This window comes from Jaculus jaculus, chromosome 6 (assembly GCF_020740685.1).
Source record: "Jaculus jaculus isolate mJacJac1 chromosome 6, mJacJac1.mat.Y.cur, whole genome shotgun sequence".
Taxonomy (NCBI): domain Eukaryota; kingdom Metazoa; phylum Chordata; class Mammalia; order Rodentia; family Dipodidae; genus Jaculus; species Jaculus jaculus.
Genome location: NC_059107.1, coordinates 8,400,417 through 8,424,751, shown reverse-complemented (window position 1 = coordinate 8,424,751; position 24,335 = coordinate 8,400,417). Strand labels below are relative to the sequence as shown.

Sequence of the window (24,335 nt, the reverse complement as noted above, 5' to 3'; positions counted from 1 at the left end):
ACATTATGTACAACCTGTATGAGGATGGCTACCAAGGATGTGCTAAGTACAGTTGTAGAACTGCGAGGAAAAGATAGACAGCCAAACAGGACAATGGGCAAGACGCTTACAAAGTGACTTCATGGAGGGCACCAGCTACTCAGAGGACTAAGTGCTTAGCATCAGGGAAGTTCAGATTCAAGCCACCAGGGGACATGGCAACAAACCTTGCTAAAGCAAGAAAAGGAATGTGTGGAGCAACTGAAATGCGTATGCTTTGCTGACAAGTCTAAACTTATAGTTACCTAGGAAAATAGCATGTTGGAATCACAGCCGGAAAATAGACATAACTTGACTCTGACGTTGCATACTCAGTTATACACCCAACAGAAAGGCTCATATGTTCACTGAAATATTTTTCAAGAGTATTCAGAACAGCCTTATATATAATAGTTTAGCAAGATTTGGGGGCCAGAGAGATGGCTTAGCAGTTAAGGTGCTTGCCTGTGAAGCCTAAGGACCCAGGTTCAACTCCCCAGGACCCATGTAAACCACATACGCAAGGTGGGGCATGCATCTGGAGTACGTTTGCAGCGGTTGGAGGCCCTGGTGCACCATTCTCTCTTTTTCTCTCTCTGTCTCTTCCTCTCAAGTAAATAAACATAAGAAATGTTTTAAAAAAAGATTTTTGCCTCATGGCTAGCATTGTTTGTATCTGAAGTAATTATTTGTCTATCATAAAGTCATGAAGATACTCTCCTGTCCTAGGGATATGAGCGAGAAAGGGAAAATGGGGATACTGGGAACAACCCTGATTTTTGCTTGCAAAGAACAGACGAAACACACAGCGGTGTAGCCGCAAAGTGGAGAACTGTGCAACGCGAACGCGCCGCGACCACACGTGATATCATAGGCAGCTCTCACAGTATGACACAGAGCACAGAGAGCCCGGGTGAAAGCGGAACTCCTGCTGGTTCCACTCAGGAGATCCAAGGGCAGGTCAGTTAGTAAAACTAACTCAGGGTGCCAGAGCCAGGGCAGGCTGGGATGCAGCTGGGATGCAGCTAGTGGTGGAGCCCTTGCCTAGCGAGCCCGAGGCTTTGAGTCCCCTCCCCACCACTGAAGCACATAATCAAAATAAGTAATAACAACAGTGGGCAAAAGGAAGTGCGTGTGATTCTGGGCATGTTCTATTTCCTAATTTGTGTGCTGATTGTACAGGGGTTTTCCCCTTGTGGAAATTAATTAAAATGTGCTTTTATGGGCTGCAGAGATGGCTTAGTGGTTAAGGCACTTGCCTGCAAAACCAAAGGACCCAGGTTCCACTGCCCAGAACCCAAGTAAGCCAGATGCACAAGGTCACACATGCGTCTCGAGTTCATTTGCAGTATCTGGAGGCCCTGGTGCACCCATTCTCTCTCTCCCTATCTCAAGTAAATAAGTTAAAATTAAATTTTTTTTAAAGATGTGTTTTAATAAATTGTGGACTTACTTACCTGTGTTGCAACTCAATAAAATTGTGTGTGAATGGGGGAGGATGTTTGAGGGACTTCATCCAGCATGTCACAATCTATGACTTCTGAAAGCAAAGACCCATCAGGTAGAAGAAGTTGCAGTTATGAAGACAATGGCGTGACCACTGACAACTGTTTGGTAGAACCTACAAGGCCTGCTTTCCTGTTCTGCCGTGGGCTTTGTGGTGACATGCATGGTGACATACACGTAAGGGCCAGACGGTGGCTGAGGACTGACCTCTCCATGTCCAGCTCTCCACCTTGGGTCACCATGGATGGCACTCAGGGCCCAGGACACACTGGACTTGTGAAGTCACCGTGGTATGCGTCAGTCAGCCCGCAGTCAGTACGGAGGACGAACCGCTTGGTGTGGTGTTGCCTGGTCCTAAGGGGAGCAGAACCTGGCGCTAGGCTCGGCAGCTCTCTCTCTTCGGGGTGATCATGTCATTCAGACTGAAGTTGGAGGCCCAGGGTCACGAGTGACATGGCTTCCACCACAGCTGTCTCGGCTCAGCCAGGCCTTCCACACAGCTGCGGTGAGGAATGGACCACTGTGTCAGTCACCGCGCCACCGGGACAGACACTCAACCAGAAGCAGCTTATGAGAGGAAGGCGTTGATGTCCGACTTACAGAATCCGGGGGAAGCCTCATCCTGGTGGATGACACTGTCTCACTTCAGCACACATCCGCAGCAGGGGGACGCCAGCCGGCCCGGCGTGTGTTAGCTGGCTCTGAACGCCTAAAGACTAGACTTCAGGTCTGCCCCCAGCGAAACACCTCCTCCATCAGGGATCCACCTGCTACAGGCTAAGTAGGAAGCTTACTCAAAAGTACATAAGGCTAGGCTGGAGGGATGGCTTAGAGGTTAAAGCGTTTGTCTGCAAGGCCAAAGGACCCAGGTTCAATTCCCCAGGACCCATGTTAGCCAGAGGCACAAGGGGAACAAGTGTTTGGAGTTCGTCTGCAGTGGCTGGAGGCCCTGGCGCACCCATTTTCTTTCTCTTTCCCTCTTGCTCTGTCAAATAAATAAATAAAAATAAAGTATTAAGAAAATACGTAAGGCTTTGGGGCCATTTATGTTCAGACCGCTGCAGCCCCTCTCCCTCCACCCCATGCTTCCTGCTCCCGTCTGCACAGGTGAGCGTGGGCACAGGTCCAAGTGGCTGCCTTTCATGGCCCTCTGCTCAGACCCTTGTTGTGGGGAGGAGCAGCCATGTGGATGGTGTCAAGAGAGCAAAGGCCATGACATCCAGACCTACTGTGGTTCTGCTGAGGTACAAGGAGACGGTGCCTAGCTCTGGCCCTCTCCTGCCATTCCTCATTCCCCTAGGGCTTATGAGGAAAGTGAAGGCCTTCCGTAACTTGAAAGGCATTCGAATCTAAGTATTAGCCTTTTGAAAACAACAACGACTCATTGTTTGTGAAGGGTTACCTGAATCATTTATAATAAAATTGCTTTTCAAGGTGTGGGCTATAAAATGCTAAGTGCTTGCTGGGTGCATGCATTTAATCCCAGCACTTGGGAGGCAGAGGTAGGAGGGTTGCCATGAGTTCAAGGCTTCCCTGAGACTCCATCATGAATTCCAGGTCAGCTTGAGCTAGAGTGAGACTCTTCCTCAAAAAAAAAAAAAAAAAAAGGGCTGTGCTAACTTAACAGGCTACGAGAAATCTCTCCACCTTGGTTTTCCAAAATATAAAATGAGTTGATTGCAAAATAAACTACATGGCTCTCTCTCTCTCTCTCTCTTTTTATTTTTATTTTTTTTTGAGACAAGGTCTTATATAGTCCAAGCCGCCCTTGAATTTGCCATGTAGCCAAAGATGACCCTGAACTTCTGCCTCCTGCCCCCATCGCTCAAGTGCTTTACAGCTGTGGGATACCGCACGTGGTTTCACGCTGCGCTGAGGAACGGATCAGGGTTTCATCCATGCGGTAAAATCTCCACCAACCGAGCCATGTCTCCAGCCTAGAAGTTATGATTTTTAAAACTGCATCCTATAGATTCATTAAGGATATAATTACAATAACCCCTCCCATTCCATGTGTTCTTTCTACAGTATGACTGTTATCCCATGAAAAGGCACAATTTGTGTCTCTCCATGTTAATGTGGTTGGGTTTGGGACTATGGCAGAAATCACACTGTCACCAGCAAGGAGGGTTCCTGATAGGCAATATTGCTTCTGTCTGCTTCTCGGGGTCACTTGTTTCTGGAGCCTAGCCACGATGCCGCAAGGAACTCCACGAGGGACACCCAGAGGACACCTGTTCTCTCAGCCACACAGCAGGGTGCCTTCAGATGAGCCCACCCCCGATCCTATTCCCGCGGTCATCTGAGCCTTCTGCATTTTCTCACCCTGGCCCCAGACGTAAGCAGAGACAAGACACCCTGCTGTACTTCTTTCCAAGTCTCCTCAGCTACAGAACTCAAGAACATAATAAAAAGTCCGTTACAGGGCTCGGTGGGTAAGAGCACTTCCTGTGTAAGCATGAGAGACTGACAGGGTCCGTTTCACACTGAATTTGATTCCCTAGCAGCCACATAAACAGCTAGGTGTGGCCAAGCGCACTTGAACCCAGTCCCTTGGCAAGCAGAGAACCCACCGGGGCTTGCTGGTCAACCAGTCTAACTGAAAACAGCAGCTCTGGGTTTAGTGAGAGACTCTGTGTCAAGGAAGCACCCAGCTAAGTGACAGGAGGACCCAAGGTTCTACTTTGGTTTCCACATGTGTGCACATGGGCCATGTGCATCTGTACACACACACACACACACACACACACACACACACCCCACCTTCCCCCACCCTACCACAACACTAAATACAAAAAGTCTGTCATTTTATGTCACAAGTTCGGGGTGATTTGTTGTAGGGCAGTAGGAGTAGAGATTCTTAAGCTAAAAAGCTGATTGCCTTGGGACACAGCAAATCAGTGTAAGAGGCAGAACTGAGGCCAGGTTTATGAACAGAGCCCACTGTTTTAACTACTCTGCTTGAGATTTCTGCCTGTGGACTACTCCTGCCAAGGCAGTATCTGTCAGTCTGAAGAGCAAACCTTGGCACCACTGATCATGAGGATACAAAAGCAGGTGGCTGGGAGGGAGCGGAGGATGGCCTGGTCTGGCAGGGGATAGGTTGCTGCCAGGGGAGAGTCACGCCAGTGAATCATACACGCTTGTGAAGCCAGCTCCTGCTCAGGAACCTAGGTGAGAAACAAGCCCGGGCTGGGATGAATGGCACTGCCAAGTCCTCTAGCAGAAATGCTGCGCCTGGCAGCCTTCCTCCTGCTCCTGGGAACAGCCTCTGGACTTTCCTCTGGCTGGAATAGGCCAGGAGCACAGCCAGACCAGGAGACACTTGCCAGGGAGCTCACGAAGCTCTTAGCAGAGAATAATTGGTTGGTGGGAGGCCAGGGACAGAGCAGACAGGAAACAGAGTGATGGATGTAAAGGAAGACAGAGAGACTTCAGAATTGTGACCCTTGGTCTAAGGCATGCGTCAATAATATATACTTCAGCTTCAGTTGGCTGCTGGTATAAAACCCCAAACCAGATCGTCCCCATTGACTTTTCTCTTTCTCTACCTAGCAACAATAAACCCTGGTCTCAGGAGCAATTCAAATGTACTTTCTCCCTTCGAACCTATTTATTTCCTCACGGTGCCTCGGTTCTATGAACATCTCAGAGGTCTGTTCTCAGGTTACATGGCTCTTCGAATCTTCCATGATGCTTAACAATGTGCCTTGTGCAAGGTGAGGGCCAGGTGCTGCTCGTGAGCTCTCTGCATTCCCACGCTCCTTGCGGCACCGTTCACAAGAGCTGGGAAACTGGACCAACATCAGGGTCCAACCATGCATGGTCATATAAAGAAAATGCTGTGCACATGCATAATGGAATACTTCCCAGTCTTGAAAATAATGTGATTCCATCATTTGTCACAACATGGATGGAACCGTTAAATGAAAGACGCCGGGCATGGATTAGGTATGTAGCAAGCTGATCTCACAGAAGTCAAGACTAGAATAGTGGCTGCCAGAGGCTGGGAAACAAAGGGGAGGGAGAGATGGGGAAAGATGGATCAATAGTTATGGTTATAGTGAGACAAGAGCAAGAAACTTGGGTGTGCTGTGACACAGTGTCATAACTAAAGATGACTTGGGTGTACTGTATACCTCAGAAAGTCAGAAGAGAGTTTTATATGTGTTTACCTGTGGTAGTTTAAATATATAGCCCTCACTATGTGTAGAATTTTATAAGTTTGTAGTTTGCATCTGTAGCTGCCTGGCTGGAGGTGGTGTCACTGGGTGGATCTTAAGGTGTGGTGATGTGTTTAAGATTTGAATCTAAAGATATGCAAAGTGTGCCTAGCTGGAGTTCCTGAAGTGTGCTGTGTTGTGTGGCTTTTTGTTTGTGATTTTCTCTCTCTGCCTGATCCTGTAACAGCAGGACAGCTTTTTCTGTCATTGTAAAACTTCCCCTGCATCTGTAAGCTTCAATAAATATTCCTTCATCCATAACTGTGCCTGGTCTAGAAGTTCATCTCAGCCAACCTGAAGCTGTCTGCTATAGAAGTTGTTCCCAGGAGTGGGGTGAAATGAACCTGACCATGTGGATTTTGATCTTTTAAAACTTTTGTTTTGGGCCAATGGATGTAGACCCGGTGCTTGCAATTAAAGATGCCTTCTGGAATGGGAAGCCACGTTTTATGGACTATTCTGATGAGAGTTTGAAAATACTAAGTAAAAACAATATTAAACTTTGAGGCTTGACTTAAAACTTTCTAAGCAGAAAAAAAGATTACAGAACACTTTGTTGAAACTGGGCTACTGGCATAACGGCTGGCTACGTTCTGATGCCCAGGCCCAGAGAAGTTGGTCAAACTTAAATTTGTAATGGACTGATATGCTTAGCTAAAGATAATTGGACTGAGATATTTAAGATTTTTAAGCTAAAAAACATTAAACAAGTTAAAATTACAGACACTGAGACTGGTCTTAGGTTACTGAACCTGCTATTGTCAAACACATTAAAAATCTTAAGGAAGATGGCCCAGCTGCTTTACCATAAATAAGGATGCTTAGAAAAAAAAACTATCATAAAAATACAAACTCTTAAAGAAAGAGAAAAAGACAAAAGAAAGAAAAATGCAAACTCTTTTGGAAAGAGTTAAATAGAAAAAAAAACCCCACTTTTCAATTTATTTTGTTCCTAAATTAAAAATATGACTGTATCTTACACTCTTGGCATTGGTTTCAAAAACATAAAAGAAAAAATACCAAAAAAAAAAAAACAACAAAAAAAAAAACCCGGTCATGAATCACACATGGTTCCAGGAGCCACTGCTGAGATGCAACATGAGGCAGGGCCCGATGCCCTGAGAGGCTAAATGAGCCTTTGAAAGATGGACCATGGTTTACATGGAGACTAAAGATGTTTTGGGCATACCAGGACTGAATAAGGGCTACCATGGAGCACATGGTTGACCTGGGATGATAGAAAGTATTCCCTAGCTAGTCTGCCCAGATCAAGGGACAAAATTTAAAAATCTGAAAACTGTCAGTCTGTGGTTATATTGTACTTAAACTACAAAAGTTTGGGCTGGAGAGATGGCTTAGCGGTTAAGCACTTGCCTGTGAAGCCTAAGGACCCCGGTTCGAGGCTCCATTCCCCAGGTCCCACGTTAGCCAGATGCACAAGGGGGCGCACGCATCTGGAATTCGTCTGCAGTGGCTGGAGGCCCTGGCGTGCCCATTCTCTCTCTCTCTCTACCTCTTTCTCTGTCTATCACTTTCAAATAAGTAAATAAAAATAAACCAAAAAAAAAAAAACTACGAAAGTTTAATGTTTGTTTGATGGTGGTTGAGTTTACATTATTTTAGTCTCTCCTTACAATATATTATACTTGTTAAAAAAGTTAACTCTGTGCCTTTATATGTTGAAAGTACTTAACTTGTTTGATTTTCCAGGTCTTACTATCTTATATTAGTTAAGACTGTGGGGACCTTTAAAATTGGACTAAATACAGTTTACAATGTGTGATAATTTAAAATCTATTGGAGGCCAGGAGGAGTGGAATGTGGTAGTTTAAATATATAGCCCCTAATATATTCAGTGTTTTATTAGTTTGTAGTTTGCATCTGCAGCCACCTGGCTGGAGGCAGTGTCACTGGGTGGATCTTAGGCGTGGTGGTGGGTTTAAGAATTCAATCTAAAGATATATAAAGTGTGCCTAGCTGGAGTTTCTGAAGTGTGCTGTGCTATGTGGCTCTTGGCTTTTTGGCTTGTGCTTCTCTTTCTCTGCCTGGTCCTGTAAGAGCAGGACAGCTTTTTCTGTCATTATAAAACTTCCCCTTGATCTGTAAGCTTCACTAAATATCCCTTCCTCCGTAACTGTGCCTCGTCTGGAAGTTCATCTCAGCCAACCTGAATCTGTCTGCTACATTACCAAAAAGAAAAGGATGAATGTTTGGGGGAAATAGATAGTTTAACTTGATTTAGACATTATACAGTGCACATAATATTTTTTTTTCCTCCCCTCCCTCGCTTGCACATAATGTTTTGATGTGCGCTGTATAATGTCATTTGTAGCTTGGTGGTAGAGAGCTCACTGCACAAACAAGTCCCTGGGCTCAACCCTGGCTCCATAGGAAGAATTATGTACGCTCTTCCATTGATGTGTAACTGTTATGTTTTTATCTCTCCATTCAAAATGAGTGTCATGTAAACATGGTAATGATCAACTGAGGGACCGAGCGTGTAAGGTGTTTGCTCACGAGCACCAGGACTTTGATCCTCAGAACCCATGGAAAAGTGCTGGACAGGGTGGTGTGTGTTCACAGTCCCGGGCTGGAGAGGAGACAGGAGGATCCGCGAGGCTCGCTGACTGCTGCTCTGCCTACTCGGTGAGCTCCGGGTCAGCTCTGGGACTGCACGTGCGCGCCGCCAGGCCCAGCTACTGCATGAGCGTTGGTACTTTGAACTCAGGTCCTCATGCTGGCGTGGCAAGCATTTACCCAGTGAGCAATCTCCCTGCCCCACATATTTATTTTTTTAATGATTTCTTTAGGCTTCCCAGACATGTGCCTTAACCACGAAGACGTTTCTCCGGCCCTGCCCTATGCTTTTCTCTCCCTTACACCAGCAACTCAGGGGATGAACCGGTTGGTGGCAGCAGCATGTCCAGTGGCTCCCTGAGTATCGGTCATGGCTGTCAGAGTCCTGAGCGTGAGAATGCGGCTGCCAAGGCTTCTACCGTGATGGGCTGAACTTAACGTTAATCCACGTTCCCCAGGAGGTGGAGGGCTACTTCCTTGAGCTCTTGCTGGTGGCAACTGCTGGTGTTAGAGCCCAGAAATTTCTTAGATGACACTCCAAGGACCTCCCAGCAAGTCAGGCACTCTGAAGCTGAGGAACGAGTGGATCATTTAACCTGGTCAGTTGAGGCCAGGCCATGCGGAGGAATGGTCACGCCTGACAGGCTCCTTGGATAAATACATGCCCTTCGGGTCCTTTCCTCACAGTCTTTCTCCCTGAGGGTCTCCCTTCTCTTTCCCCATGACATTGGTGGAAAACTTACCTTTCTAGGAACAGTCTCTGGTACCCAGAACTCTCCTTAACCCAGCTAATGGTTTCTTCCTCAGAAAATCACTTGTTCTAACTCAGTGAAATGCAGAGCCCAGTCCCCTTGTTGCTGTGTTCCCAGGGGCAGAGGGAGAGGGAAGTGCTAGGCGAGCCTATCATTTAGGACCAGTAGGTCCCTCACCATCAGCTTCCTGACCCTGAAACCCTGAAGGCCTTTACAGAGTAGACTGCCATCCTTGTCCAAACCCTCACCATCTGTGTCCTGCACCAGGAATGGGGAGTTGGAGCATCTTGGCCAGGCTTCTACTGACAAACACTGTCTGGTTTCAGCTCTGTATGACAACAGTGGAATGAGCATCCTTCTGCACATACGCCGCCATGCTTGCAAAGCCCCAGAGCATAAATGCCTGTGTACCGGGTCTTTCTGACCTCCTGATTGTAAGGCTGTTTCCTGTTTTTTTTTTTTTTGTTTGTTTTTTCAAATCCTCTCCCTCATGATTCACATCTAAAGGGCCACAGCTGCAAACATGCCCTCCTCCGCTTTGGGCTGGGGCTCTGGAGCCCTTCCTGTGCTCACAGTTACCACACAGCTGCAGCCCTGATGGCCCTGTCTCACCACATTCCTCACTTCAGCTGGCATGCTGCCCTTAAGGCAGACCTGGCCTTCTGAGTGCTTGCCCTCTGTCCCCTGTCCCCCAGAAGAGAGGTGTTTAAAGACCACAGTATTATAAAGAAAAATAGTAATGAAATGATAAAAATGAAGCAAAAGGACTCCCTTTTGGAAAAATAAATCAGAAGTTTGGAACCCTGTAGGAGAAAAAGAATGAGTTTACTTCATGAATTCCTAAGTTACCTTCAGAAATTTTCTGAGCTTAGAAGACAGCCATATGTAAAGGACACATCATGGGTGCGAGACTCACCCAGACAGGTTATGTTCCAGGTTGCCTAGTACCTGTGAACAAGGGAGACGATCTCCCTGACTGCCCATGGGCCAGAGAAGTGGTCTCCCCGAGCCCACTTTTCGTCTATAAAATAGCATTGCTGAGTCTGATGGAAGAGGATGACAAAGGTACATACTGAAGTTCCCCCAACACATTATAAGTGGGAACAAGGGAAATTATGGTTTAGAATATTTTTAAATGAATGTTATTTGACAGAGAAAGAGGAGGATAGAAAAACAGAGAATGGGTGCCCCAGGGCCCCTAGCAAGCAAACTCCAGACCCATGAGCCACCTTGTACACCTGGAGTTAAGTGGGTAGTGGGGAATTGAACTTGGGTCCTTAGGCTTTGCAGGCAAGGGGCTTAACCTCTGAGCCATCTCTCCAGCCCTGGATTTTGAATTTTCCCGGAAAAGGGGTGAAAATATGCAAATAGCAAGGTAACTGGCAACATTAAATGATGAGGGAACTTTGTTGTTTTGGGGTTCTTTTCAACTCCAATTTCTCCAATTCCTCTCTCTTTTCTCAAGTCTATTCTGAGACCAGTACCGGGTGGCCCTGGGTAATTCACATTTCTCCTCACTTGATTGTTTTCTCCATTCAATAAAAAAAAAAACATGACACAGTGGGCTACTATAAACATGCACATCTTCATTCAACACATGTGTGCTATGTATTTAGGAGTACGCCTCTGGACAATCTCTACATGTGTATACATGTGTGTGCATTTGCGGGTGCATGTTTGTGTACTGGTGAGCGTGCACATGTGTGTGCATGCATTCAGAGGCCAGAGGACAACTTTTAGTGTTGTTACTCTGGAATGCCAGTCACTTTTTCCTTCACAAGTGTGGGCACATGTGTGTGCAGGTGCCTGTAAACAGGTGTGTGGAGGCCTGAATTTGGATTATCTTCCCAATGGTTCTTCATCTTATATATTGAGATAGGGCTTCTTGCTTGAACCCAGAACTAGTCTAGCTAGCCAGATAGCATTGGGGGTCTCCTTCCTCCATTTTCCTGGGATTATAGGTGGCAATAAGCCCACTTGGCATTTACATACATGCTGGGATCCAAACTTAGGCTCTCATGGTTGCTTGGCAAGTGCTTTACAACTGAGCCATCTCTCCAGCCCTGGCCACCCCATTTTAGGTCGCTTTTCCTATTGGTCCAGAACATGAGGCAAGACTTGCTGGCCAGCAAGTCCCAGGGATTCTCCTATCTCTGCCTCGTAAAAGCTGGGATTGCAAGTGTGTGCCAGTATGCACAGCTTTCTTTTTGATATGGATTTTGGGAACCGAACTCAGGTCTACATCCTGGCAAGGCCAGCATTTTACTGCCTCAACTATCTCTCTAGCCTGCCCAGTCCACCTTTGGAAACATTTTATGTAGTCTATGTTGCCACAAACTCTTTCAGTCTCCTCAATCCAAATTTCAGATTCCAGGCATGCACCACTACGTCAGGAGCATGCCAGATTCTGAATGAGTTTGGCAGGCTCTGGCTCCAGAAGGAAGAGATGTGGGAAACCCCACGGCAGAGCTGACGATAGTAAGATGCCCTCTGAGAGGTTGAGGTGACAACAGCAGGAACATTACTGTGTGTGTCCTGTGCAAAGGGAGAACTGGACTGGCCACATGCACACACACACACACACACACACACACACACGCACACACATGGATGAGCAAGGGAAATGGGCTTGTAGAGCTATGTCTTGGAGGGTAGGGAGGAGAGCAGGATGCTGCAGAAGGAGGAAGCTTCCTCGCAGTCTCTCTATGCTGGTGGCTGCGGAACCTGCATGTGATGCAGTTGTCGGGTGTGCATGGAGCACCTATGTCACCTTTCCTCCTTGGCCACCCCACTCTTCCCATGGAGGGTCAATTACAAGCCCCCCCATAAGAAAATTAGCTGGGATGAGGGGGTGCGATGTAGGACTCTGGGATATTCCCAGAGTGCTGTGGCTCCTTAGCCTGAGACTTCTCAGAGAAGGTGACTGTCAGTGGGTGGAGCTAATTACCACCCATGCTCCAGCAGCCTAGGATCAGAAATACAAGGGGGAGGTACAGAGGCTGGAATGATAATTTCCCTTTTTCCTCTGTTCCTCTAGGGACCTCCTGCCCACCCTTTTCTGCTTTCCCAAGACTGCTTAAACCTGGAAGAGCACTGGGTCCCTGGAGACCACTGGGGGAGGCTGGGAGAAGAGTGTCAAGGAGGGAGGCTCTCCTCTCACAAGCAGCAGAGAGCCTCATATGGAAATTGCCTGGGACGGAAGACAGGTCTGAGCATCAACAGGCCATGGGTGCTGCCTAGTGGTCTTAGAGAAAAAAAAGTCCTTTCTTCTTCTTGGGCCTCAGTTTCCCCAACCATGATGATATGGATGTCATGGAGATTCCCAAGATCTACTCAGAGCTATCTGTCCCTGAAGCGGAGGCTCCATGGCTTCCAAACACTCCCTTCCTCTTGCATGCTTCCCTCCTGGTCTTCATAGATACACTCCATCCATCAGCAATGTCTGTCAGTTCCAAGCAGACTGTAAATCCCCGCCCATGGCCACCATAACTTCCATCCCAAGCACTTCCCCTGGACAGCCGGGAAAGCCTCTTGTCTGGGCCTTCTGTTTCTACTTTGGACTCTTTCCTGCCCCAGAACACTTTTAAGCAGGTATTCTCTAATTCTATTTTCTTTATTATTTATTCCAACAGGTTATTTTGAGACAGGGTCTCACTCTGTAGCCCTGGAAGCAGGAAGTGCAAGGCTGGCCTTGAACTCATGACAGTTCATCTCTCAGCCTCCTGAATGCCTGGAATACAGGTATGTCCTACCAAACCCAGCTAATATTAGGTTGATCTTATCCATGGCATATCACAATCTATACATCTATAACTGTTATTTATACCACTAAACTTCCAGCTTCTAGAAGCAAGGTGTGGTATTTGAATGGATGCCCTCCAATAGGTTCAGGAGTTCATTGAAGCTTGTAACTTCGATCTCAAGTTGCCTGGGTGGTGGAGATCCTAGAGTCCAGCCCTAAGATGTGTTTGGATATGGATCTGAATTCCAGCATAAGATATGCAGAGTCAGTTCTGCCTGGGGCCCCTGCTGTTTGGATGCCATTTTTGCTCTTGCTTTTGGAGGTGGCTTTTGACTTTTTGCCCTTATGGAACGTCCCTTAGATGTGCAAGCTTCAAATAAATTTTGTTCCTCCTATAAACCATGTCCGGTTTGGTGGCTCGTGTCAGCAATGTGAAAGGACGCAGGCCTCCTGAGCACAGGCTCCATGGCCAGGATGTCAACACATCTTCAGCTCCTCCCAGCCGTGTGTGCCACAAGCAGCTGGTGATGTCTGCTGAGAAAATGAATGGCGCTGCCCACAAACTGGGATGACAGATATAAAAAGGAAAGTCGTGGGGACTAAAGATAAATTTTGTCTAGAATTACGTTTGTTTCATTTTTAATAATATACTCCTCTGAATGTTTCTTTGGGTGGAAAAAGGAATCAAAAACACCTATTAAAATAGATCTCTGGGCACAAGAAGCAAGGTCTACCAGACCCATTTATGGATTGCTTTCCAATCTCACTATCAACCAAGTGGCAAACAAAACCCAGTAATCTGTTACCACAGCAAAGGTTCATTTTAGCTTTTAATGGTCAAAGAGACTGCAAACGTCCTCAAATTATCATATGAGCATTTCAAAGGGAAGTTTTGGGAGGGGTCATTTGCTGGCATATATGATGAAAAGAGCTAATTCCAGATGGTTTTTAATGTGACTGTGGTCCTAGTTCAGTAAACACTGACTTTAGGTACAATGGCCAGGGCTGCAAGACGATCCCGCAGCCTTCATTCCCATGGCTTCTACTGTAGATGGACAAAGCCCCAGCTCCTCCCCTCCCAGCCTCTTTGGCCACCCTAAGTGCCCACTGGCGTGGTGGGGGCAATTTTGTTAAACTTTGTTTTCCTGATCTGAGGAAGCAGATATTGCTGGCGACACTGGTGGCCTGAGTTTAGGGCTGCCATTGTGTAAACGAGAGGATGGGGCTAAGAGAGTGACAGAACACTTCTCCTGATGTCACTGAGCAGGTGACTGCCTGCTCCTGTGTTTGCTAACCTCAGCCCACTCATGTTACTGCAATCAGGTGCTATTGGTGCTTGAAGACAACCACCTTTTGTTGGGTTTTGGTTACTAGACATTACTGATGACTTTGGACACAATACAAAGAGAGAACCATCTGTATGTGAGTGTAGGTACATGCAATTTGATGGAATTTGGACTCCCAAATACTACATTAGTGGGAACGTATGATGCACTCTTTAGATCTGGAGATAGCTCTGGAGAGAAGCACAAGGTCCTGATTGCAACCCTGAGACCCTGCAAAGACACTGAGCATTGAGCTGAGGAGAAGTCAAAGGAAATCAAAGACTTGCTGAGTTAGCACGTGTGCCTGAGTTTGGATCCCCAGAACCCACACAAAAGCTGGATGCTGTTGCGGGCACCTGTAATCACAGTGCCTCTGTGTAGGGAAGTGTGGGGGAGACAGGACGGCGGGGAAGCTTGTGGGCCAGCTAGCCTGGTGAGCAGAGGTGAGCAACTCCGAGAGCCTCGGCTTCCGAACAAGGGGGAAGGAGGGGACTGACCCCTGTGGCTAAGACCTCTGACCTGCACAGGTGTGCAACGGCACATGTGTGCCCGCACTCTCACTCATGAACGTGCACACACATCCACTTGTATTACACACATGCATGCACACTAGGGAAAAAAATAAAACATGCCATGTGTGATGATCCAGGCTTAGGACCCCAGTGTTGGGCGGCAGAGACTAGAGATCCCTGTCCCAAAGAATGGCAGACATCATTGCTGAGGATGACACTCAAGATTGTCCCTGACCTACTGTACACACGTGAATGTGCACATGCATGAACATGAGCACACACATGAAAAGCCCAGTAAATGAAATGATGCTCCTTGGGAAGAGATGGTAACTACAAGAACGCGTGTTAAGGCAGGTCACTCTTAAGTGTCCTAAGTGAGGGCTCCAGCCGACAGCTCCCTGGCCATCATGGTCTGCCATGGTCTGTGCAGTCTATTCTCCCCTATGTTTTGTTTGGGCCAAGGTAAGATGACGTAGCTACAGGCCATTGCTCTTTGATGGGCATTTCCAGGGACCATTGTCACACACACTCCAACCAGCCGCAGCCCGTTTCTGCAGGCTTGAGAAGGCAGTGTCTCTGTGTTGGAACAGCCCTATGGTCACAGCTCCTTCCATGTCCACTGGCTCCTTCACCCAGCATCACAGGTCCTCCCAGTTCTTATGGGAATTGAGATGTTGCCAGTCTCTGGACTGAACCGTTGGCTACTTCTGTTTTCCCTGTGGAATGCTCGAGAAGACAGGTGCAGATTTATAATGCGGTGTGAGCAGCGGCCCCCTTCCTTCTAGTGAACTTTAATCAGTCCAATATAAAAAAAAAAATCAATAAAAATGAAAAAAAAATCATATCCTTTTTGTGGGTTTTCTATGTGGCAGCTAAGCAATGTGTTACAGGTTCTAAATGAAGCCATCTCTTTTAGACGTCACAATAGTACTCGGGGTGAGGCTGTGATTTCCATTTTACCAGTGCCAGTCCAATCCAAAAGCACAGAACGGGCTGTCCTACTGAGTCAGGGAGGAGGGGTGTAACAGTCTAATCTTTACCACGGTGTCAGTCCTTAGTGGGACACATGGAAATCAAAGGGACGCCATCTGAAAATTCTCGATGGCCAGAGGTGACAGACTCCCATCTCCAAGGAGGGGCACCTAAGAAAGGTGTGAAGGAGGTCACATGGGGCTGTGGTGAGCTGGTGAATGGGTGAGTCTGCCTGAGAGGGCGGCTGCCATTCTGTTTTGGACAAGCCTTGCCAAACTTTCACAGATTCAACAGAAACGTGCCTGACAATGTTTGCTTTGGGGGAAAGCAATTGCTCTTCGATTGGATTTGAGGCCTGCTCTAGTGTAGTGAATTCATGCCTGGTACTGAAAACCTAGTCAACAGGTCACGGCTGAGGAGGTCGTAAGTCCTGGGTGGGGGAAACACTACTACTGTCGTATGGCTAAATGGACATGCTATGCCTATCAAACTGTCCTGTAAACCCTTGTGTTTATGCCCAAATGTTAATGCTACTCTCACTTTTGGGTAGAGAAACGTCTTTTATTTCAAATAATAGTGACTCAGAAAAGGCCAAAGACCTAAGAAGTGACAATGGAGTGTTCAGCACTAAGTGAGACATCTCTATTGCACCCTTCAAGGCTCAGGGGCCATTGCTGAAGAGGTGGCAGAAAGAATGTAAGAGCTAAAGGAAGGGGAAAGGTGTTTGCAAAACTGTGATTCAGAAACAAAGCGGCTTGGATACTCATGACCCCACGGTGGCTGACGCAACCTACACAAGGCTTGCATAACAGGAGGGAAAAATCATGACATCGAAGTAGAAGAGAGACTTGTTGGAAAGAAGCAGGGATTCAGTGGAGGGGGGACTTGGGAGGAAGAACAGGGAGGCACTGGGAGGGGATTATGATCATGGTATATGGAAGTTGTCAATAAAAAGTTAAAAAGATCATGCCAACAGCGGGTTCTGTTTGTGAGCCACGCACTTGAGATTGTGGCAGGATGGTGGGCACATGCCCAGACAGACCACAAGGCTTCTGATACGAGGTGCCCACTCACGAAGGAAGGAAGGAACTGAGAAAAGCAAGCGCATGACGTCTGCATGTCTCGATGGCTGTGTATCACACCCACTAGACGGGCGTCATTTCTCCCCACTGTTTACCCAGCGGCCTGGTTTATTTTTAAGCAGTCCCCCCTCCCCTGCCTGGTTCTTTCTACTTGCCACCATGTGTTTGCCAGTATTGGCTAAGCACCCAGTCTCACACTTCCTCTCCCACATCACCCCCACCCCCTGACTGTCTTCTTATTTAACAAAAAAAAATTCTGATGGTAAATGATGAGATTTTCCAAATTATACAGCAGACTAAATAAATCCCTGGGGGAGACAATTTAGGAAGGCATCACTCCATGGCCCTTAGTAGTACTGGTCCACATTGATACTCAAATACAAAACGTAGGTAAGCGGGTACATATGCCTTCAGATGCTCCTGTGGGGCTGGATATTAATATAGATGGGGCCCTGACTGACCCATGGTGGCCAAATTCTTTACCAGGGACTCCCTGCCTGATTTTTCGATGTAATAATCTACAAGGACATGCGGTTGGAAAGAGAGTTGACAGACATTAGCAACTGCCAGTGCTCACGTACACGCTCAAGGAGGGGATTTGCGGCCCCGCATTCAACGCATTCAAAAGCACTGCCCATCACGACAGGAGGCCAGCCAATGTGGAAATTGGTCTCGATTGGTAGTTTTCAGATTCTGCACGCCACCCCCCACCATCCACAGTCCACCGGTGCTTTTTACTCTTCCATTTAGCTTCAAAAGTACCCTTTTCAAAACACATTATGTCCTCTAGTCCAAAGTATAAACCAGACAAAAGTGGACTCACTCGGGTTCCATAGTTTTGAACCGCAGGAAGCAAATTCACATCATCACACACATTCACCTTTCTGGGATCTTCCTCAGAACCAAGAAAAGGGCAGGAAGCCCTGCTTCAGTGACACTAAGGAGCTGGGGTCCGGCAGGGCGATGGGACTCGCCCAAGGTCACCCCGAGAGTCCCTGTGCCGAGACGGCGCTGCCCTGACTCACAGCCCAGTGCTCCCACCACTCAGGGCTGGACCAGGGCCGAGCCAGCCACCCTCCGTCTGCATGAGTGCAGCAGCTTTAAGAAACAGGGATCACGGGGGGGGGGGCCCACCTTCTGCTTCCGTCGGGCACGAGAAGTGCTGGACGGATGTGAGCTGGACCACGCCGGGCCCCCCTCTTTCCCTGCCCCTCCCCACTGTCAAACGCCAGTCACAGTTCACGTCTGCTCGTCTCCACAGAGCACTGGCCAGGCAACCCACGACACTGTGCGGCCACAGACACGCCCGGATCAACGCGACACTCAGCCTACACTTGGCCGTGAGGGGCACTGGATCACAGGGTACAGCCAAGTCTAGAAAGACTTTCCACCTCTAAGGTTTCCCGTCTTTCTTCCTTTTTTTTTGCTTCCCCTAAGTACAAAACGATACTGGGCAACGGAGTTGAGAAGAGCTGACTGACCTGGGGGAAATGTCGCATCCCTGCTGCATGAAGGCTCCCAGGGAGAACCACAGACTGTTGAAGATGCCAAACTCGTTCGACTGGTCACTGGCGGGCTGGTCTCGTCCCTCCTCAAACTCTTCGCTGTGCCACTCGTAGGGACTGAAGCGGCTGACCAGGAAGAGGACGACGCTCACGCCGATGTAGGCGAACACGATGCACATCCAGATCTCATAAGCCAGAGGGTCGAGGAAGGAGAAGACGCCTGGCTTGGACTTCTGTGGCTTCTTTATCATGATGGAGATCCCCAAGCTCATGAACGGCTTGGAGAAGTCTATGACCTCTTCCCGGACCAAGGTGATGGTTAAGGGGGCCACTGCCACGTCTGCTCTCTGCAAAATGCAATGACACCAGTCAGCTGGGCACCGCCGCGTGTTCTCTCCCCCTCTGCACTGTGAATGTTCTTCCGTCTCTCTGGGGTTGTGAAGATGGGAAAGAACATGAGAAGTCCAGCCCTCTGACTGTGGAATAACCACTGACCGAGGGACAGTCAGTGCGCTAACTACAGGGGAGACGCTCCACTGTTCTCCACAGCTCTGGTGGCCAGTGGCGTTTCACCCAGCCTGTAAGAAGGAGGTCTGCGTCTACCTAGCGGCCCTGCTGTCTTCTTGTGGTCTGAGATGTCCCTGGCCCTCCTCCTCCTCCTCCTCCTGGCCCTCCAACCTGGACTGCAGCTGACCATGTTGCTTGTGTAGGGAAGCACATATAACCCAGGGGTATGTACTCAACACTCTCGGCTCCCCTATCCTGAGTCACACAAGGGCCTATGTGACTCAGTGAGACCCAGCCCTGAGAGCCAAAGCTGAGCAATGCAGGGGACGATCTGCGGTTGCAGTTTGGGTCACTCTACCTTCAAGGCTTACCCTGGCCTCCCAAGGGAATGGCATCAGTATATTCCCCCTGCCCCTGCTGTCAAAAACGTGCAACAAATCCTTATGTTTGCTTCAGCCACTGTGAATTAAATTTTAAAAAATTATTTATTTATTTATTAGCCGACGCACACACAAATAGAGAGAAAGTGAGAAAGAAAGAGAAGAAAGAGAGAGGACAGAGAGAGAAAGAGAGAGAGAAGAGATTTGTTGTGGCCTTTTGGCACTGCAGACAAACTCCGGCTGCATACGGGTATTGGAGACTTGAAGCTGGGGAGGAAGTCTTTGCAAGCAAGTACCTTTTACCACTGAGCCATCTCTCCTGACCTCGATTTCTTTTACCTGCAACCGAAGTTATCCTGGCTAACAAGATGATCAGGACAAATTTAATTTGATAAGCTTTTATGGAGTACTGATTTGTGCACTCTAGGCTGGAAGCTGTAGCCAAACTATGGTCCTGAACCCTACATTCAAGGGTTATAAGCTGGCAGAGCATGCACACACACACACAAACATCACTCACACACATACATATGAACATATCACACACATGTACAAACATATCACACATACAAACATATCACACACACACATACAAACATATCACACACACATACACACACACACACAAACATATCACACACACACACACACACACACACACACACTTTGTACCGCTTCTCTCTCTCACTTTCTATTTGTGTGTTTGTCTGCTAAAAAACAAACAAATAAATAATTTACAAAAGTAGTCCAATTTAAACTGGCAGAAGTAAACATAAGGATTGCTTGCACGTTCTTGGCAACAGTGGGAATATATTGACACTTGTTCCTTGGGAGCCCCGGGTAAGCCTTGGATTTAGATTGACTCAAGCTACCTCCTCGAGGTCCTGAATGTTGCACAAGAGGGAGGGTCCGCTGTGGCTGGGAGGCCATGGCTGAGTCAGGAGTAGGCCACATGTGGGAGCAGCAGTGAAGGAGGGGAGGACTTGGACAAGTTGCTCTGGATTCTAGAAGGGACTGGTAATGAGCAAGCCAAGTACGTTTGCAATTTCTTTCCTCCACGATGACTTCTAAGAATGGCATCAATAATTCAGACGTTGAACGTCTAGCGCAGCATGTTGGTAAGCATGAAAGGGAGCCAGGAATGTTCATCCCTGGGCGAGATGCTGCGGAGCCACCAGACCTTGATCTTCTGGCTTCCCTATTTCTCTGTGGTCCCACAAGTACTGGATCTACTCAGGAAAACCCAGAACTCTGTTGGTCTGAGATTGAGAGATCTTGGCAACCTAAGAGGTTTTCTGTGGGCAGATGCCATGCCATTGGCCTCTGAAATGGGACGTGTCTGTGCAGAGCTGCGTGGGAGCGAGGGTGGCTTTCACTTGGGATGGAGCACTTCAGTCCAGATGTGAGGCCGCGGAGGGTGCTGTGCAGGGCCTGCCGTCCCACAGGCTGTGTCTTAGAGGCTTCTCCTCTGTGTGCTCACTGAAGGGGTCTATCGAGAAGTGCTTTCAGCTGCATAAAGAGCTGCGTGGTGCCTGGGAAACTGCACAGCAATGTGGTGTCAGGTGTGAGGCTCAGAGTGATTCCTCTTTGTCTTCCCCCAACACCACTGCATAAATCCTCAGTGTGTGCGTGTGTGTGTTCCTGAGGATTGAGCCTACCATCTTGGGAGGCTAGGCAAATGCTCTGTCACCGAGCTACATCCCCAGTGACAATTCTAGCTTCCGATGCTTATATGCCAGCAAAAGGGAGAAAGTATCTTCTCTTTACTCTCTAACATAATATAGTAAAGGAATTAGAAAATTAACGTAAGCCGTGTGGAGGATTTGACAAAAAGTTATCTGGAAGGTGGTAGAAGTGTGTCTCAGGATGTGGGGGAGGCATGGAGTCATTTGTTGGCTACTTCTTGAAATGATTTCATAAGAGGGGTCATAGACGAGAGCACTGTGGACCCACATCATCTTCATGCTCAGCTCAGTTGGCAGTGTAAATATTCATCCCTTGAGGTACTATTTCCAGAAGGTGTTTATTAGCATACCAAAACTGAATACTTTAGAAGTAGGCTTAGCAGGTTACTTTGGGGGAGGTTTTCTCAGGACCTTTGGAAGGCCCTTGCACACTGAGAATTTCCAGAAGGGTATAATAGCTCCAAAAAATGTTAGAAAACGTGTATTTATTCTTGTTGCACCTATTCATGAGGTGGCTTTGTAAAGCCAAAATTCTAGCTGAAGTGTGAACATTTTACAGACTTGTGATAAATTTATTGTTTTGAAGTTTGCTTTTATTTGAGAGAGACAGAGGGAGAGAGAATGAATGAATGAATGAATGAATGAATGAATGAATATGGGCACACCAAGGCCTCTTGCCACTGTAAACAAACACTAGAGGCATGGGCCACTGTGAGCATCAGACTTTGTGTGGGTGGCTGAGGAATCAAACCTGGGCTGACAGGCTTTGCAAGTAAGCAACTTTAACTGCTGAGCTCTCTCCCCAGCCCATAATTGTTGTTTTAAGGTGACACCATAGGACAATGGAGCTCAAACTCAAGGGACCTACCTGGATGTATTTCAAACATACAGAGGGCGAGATTTCCAGATTCAGAGGCTCTGTGAGAGTTTACAGGAGATGCTCTTGGCCCAGAGGCCACCCTTCCCTGACAAAGAGGCTCCCCAAACTGGCTATATGAGACCTGAAAATGCTGTGGGGAAACAGTAGACTGCTTTGATACAACAAAGAGGCATGCAGTCCAGAAAGCTCTCCCAGTCGGGGTGCGGAAAGCCGGGCACTGTGCAGGTGAACACTCCCACGATAGTCCTGGGTTTAAGGACCCACGGCCCATCTGTTTAGTGACCACTAGAGGAGGCCAGTGGTGCGTAAGAGTCATGCAGGCATCTCTGGAACTCAAACCCGGGAATCTGTCTACGAATCTCAATCTCTCTGCTTTGGTAAAGGACAGACAAGGAGACACCCATGATTAAGGCACAAAGACATATTCATGCAAGAACTAGAAATGTTATTTGCAACCTGTAGCCAAGACTGCTTGCTGAGAACACCTTCGAGTCACCTCTTACTTCCTACTGGTTGCACAGCCAGGGTGTGGGTACATCCTTTCTAGAGAAGCAGTAGGTCCTTGTGTGGAGAACCAGAGCCAGCTGCAGGTTCTGACTGCTGTTACTGGCTGCACGTCCCTTGTCACATCATGTAACCTCTGACCGCCAGGGTCCCCATCTATACAATGGGGACAATGATCTTATACCTTAAGGGACTGAGGTGAGGAACGATTGAACGAATGTGAGTGATATGTTCAGCATGGCCCTGGGCATTGCCATGTGATGAAACGCCCCCATATCATTGTTTGTTAGAGGAAGAAAAGGATGGCAAGGGACAGCTATTTTAATGGCACAGGGAGAACTCATCTGAAGGCTTCTAAATGACTTTCCTGATCTCAGTGATGGTCTGTGGCTGGGAGATATATCCTCAATTCCTTAGTTCTTTCTCAGGGAAATTTTTTAAAAAAATATTTTTTATTTTAATTTAATTTTACTTATTTGAGAGTGACAGAGAGAGAAAGAAAGAAAGAGAGAGAGAGAGAGAGAGAGAGAGAGAGAGAGAGAAAGGGAGGGAGGGAGAGGGAGAGAGAGAATGGGTGCACCAGGGCCTCCAGCCACTGCAAATGAACTCCAGACACATGTGCTACTTTGTGCATCTGGCTTATGTGGGTGCTAGGGAATTGAGCCTCGAACCAGAGTCCTTAGGCTTCACAAGCAAGCACTTAACTGCTAAGCCATCTTTCCAGCCCTGAATTTTTTTTTTTTTACATAAAGGAAAGATAAACTGAAAACAAAAGTAAATAGTGAACCAGGCCTATCATGGGTTCATTGGGAGCTTGGTTTCAACTAGGTGGAGGGGCAGGCTGGGTGAAGGGCTGCTATGGGCCAGCCCTAGCATGAGGCACACAGTGCTGACTCCAGCACTCGAGAACTCTGCTGAGCCAGTGACACCCAAAAGGTGCAGTCACTGGGGTGTAGGGGACATGTCTTTATGCTGCTCATATCCTGTTCTTCCCAGGCCACAGACTTTTGATGAAGTGAACTGAATTACACGAGATGAAGACAAGGATGCATGCTGGGGAAGGTGAACAGTTCATAGCAGTTGTTATGACAATGACCTTAAGAGCTTGGAGGATGTTCCCATGGAAACCAGCCTCCAGCTACAGCATGACCCCTCCAGGTCTGTACGCCATCAACCAAAATTTCATTTCCAAAATGAAAGCCAGGAGAGGGAAGACGAAAGGGGAGAAGAAGCCCAGGCTGCTCCTCAACCCCTTCACCACCTTCACAAAGCTGCCCCTGAGAACTGTCCTCTGGCACCCAGTTTTCTTTTGGTCATGTTCATCTCGCAAGGTCACTGTGACTCGTTCCCTGTACGATCGTCCTACTGCCTCACATTGAAAGCCAACCCTGGGCTCAGCATGAGCTTCAGCTCAGAGATGCAGCTTGAGGTGCTCAGTGCCTCAGAGGGTCTCCTCCGTGTCACATTTCCTGTAATAGCAGCTAGGAGTGCACATGGCCTTTTTTTTTTTTTTTTTTTTGTGAGACATGTAGCCTAGGCTGGTCTTGGATTTGCAACACAGCCAATGATGACCTTGAACTTCTGGTCCTCCTGCTACTGCCTCCTGGATGCTGGAATTACAGGAGTGTGCCATTGCACCTGGTTTGTGGGGAGCTGGGGACGGAGGACAGGGCTTGCGTATTGCAGGCAAGCACTCTACCCACTAAGCTGCACCCTCAGTCCTTCCAGTGCCTTCTGCGGTTCCACTCAAGGGCTTTCTGTTCCTCCCAGTGCTGGTGGGCTCAGTGCTCACTCTCTGCTTGCCATGTGCCATGCAAACTTATCCCTAGCCACTCCCAACCCAAGCCGTCAGTCGGAGCTTCTCACACCTCCCCCACATCTACCTGACTGCCTCGACCATCTTTAGAAACGCCTAGGATGGCTCTCTCTCTTACTTGAACATGGCCACCTTGCATTTTCTAGACATTTTCCTAGGGCTGGAAATCATCCTATCTTGTTTTCTCTTATACGAACCTTGTAAGTTAGACTCCTGGAGTCTATGTAGTCTTTTATTGCTCTTTTGTCTCTTCTGCCCCAGTGTGACCAGTAAGTCCCTAAGTAGAGAGAACAACGCGGGCTGTTCGGTGCCCTCTCACTGCTGCTTTACCTTACTGAAGGGTTTCCAG

At 47.8% G+C, this 24,335-nt stretch overlaps 1 protein-coding gene across 3 annotated transcripts in view; it reads right to left on the bottom strand.

Moving 5' to 3' along the window:
* Positions 1-24,335, bottom strand: part of Gria1 (glutamate ionotropic receptor AMPA type subunit 1) — a 325,559-nt gene that overhangs the window by 73,601 nt on the left and 227,623 nt on the right. For all 3 annotated transcript variants that reach the window (XM_004666536.2, XM_045151919.1, XM_004666535.2), the window contains exon 11: positions 18,191-18,561. In XM_004666536.2, the coding sequence (XP_004666593.2) occupies positions 18,191-18,561 (371 nt within the window). The remainder of the gene's footprint in view (positions 1-18,190; positions 18,562-24,335) is intronic.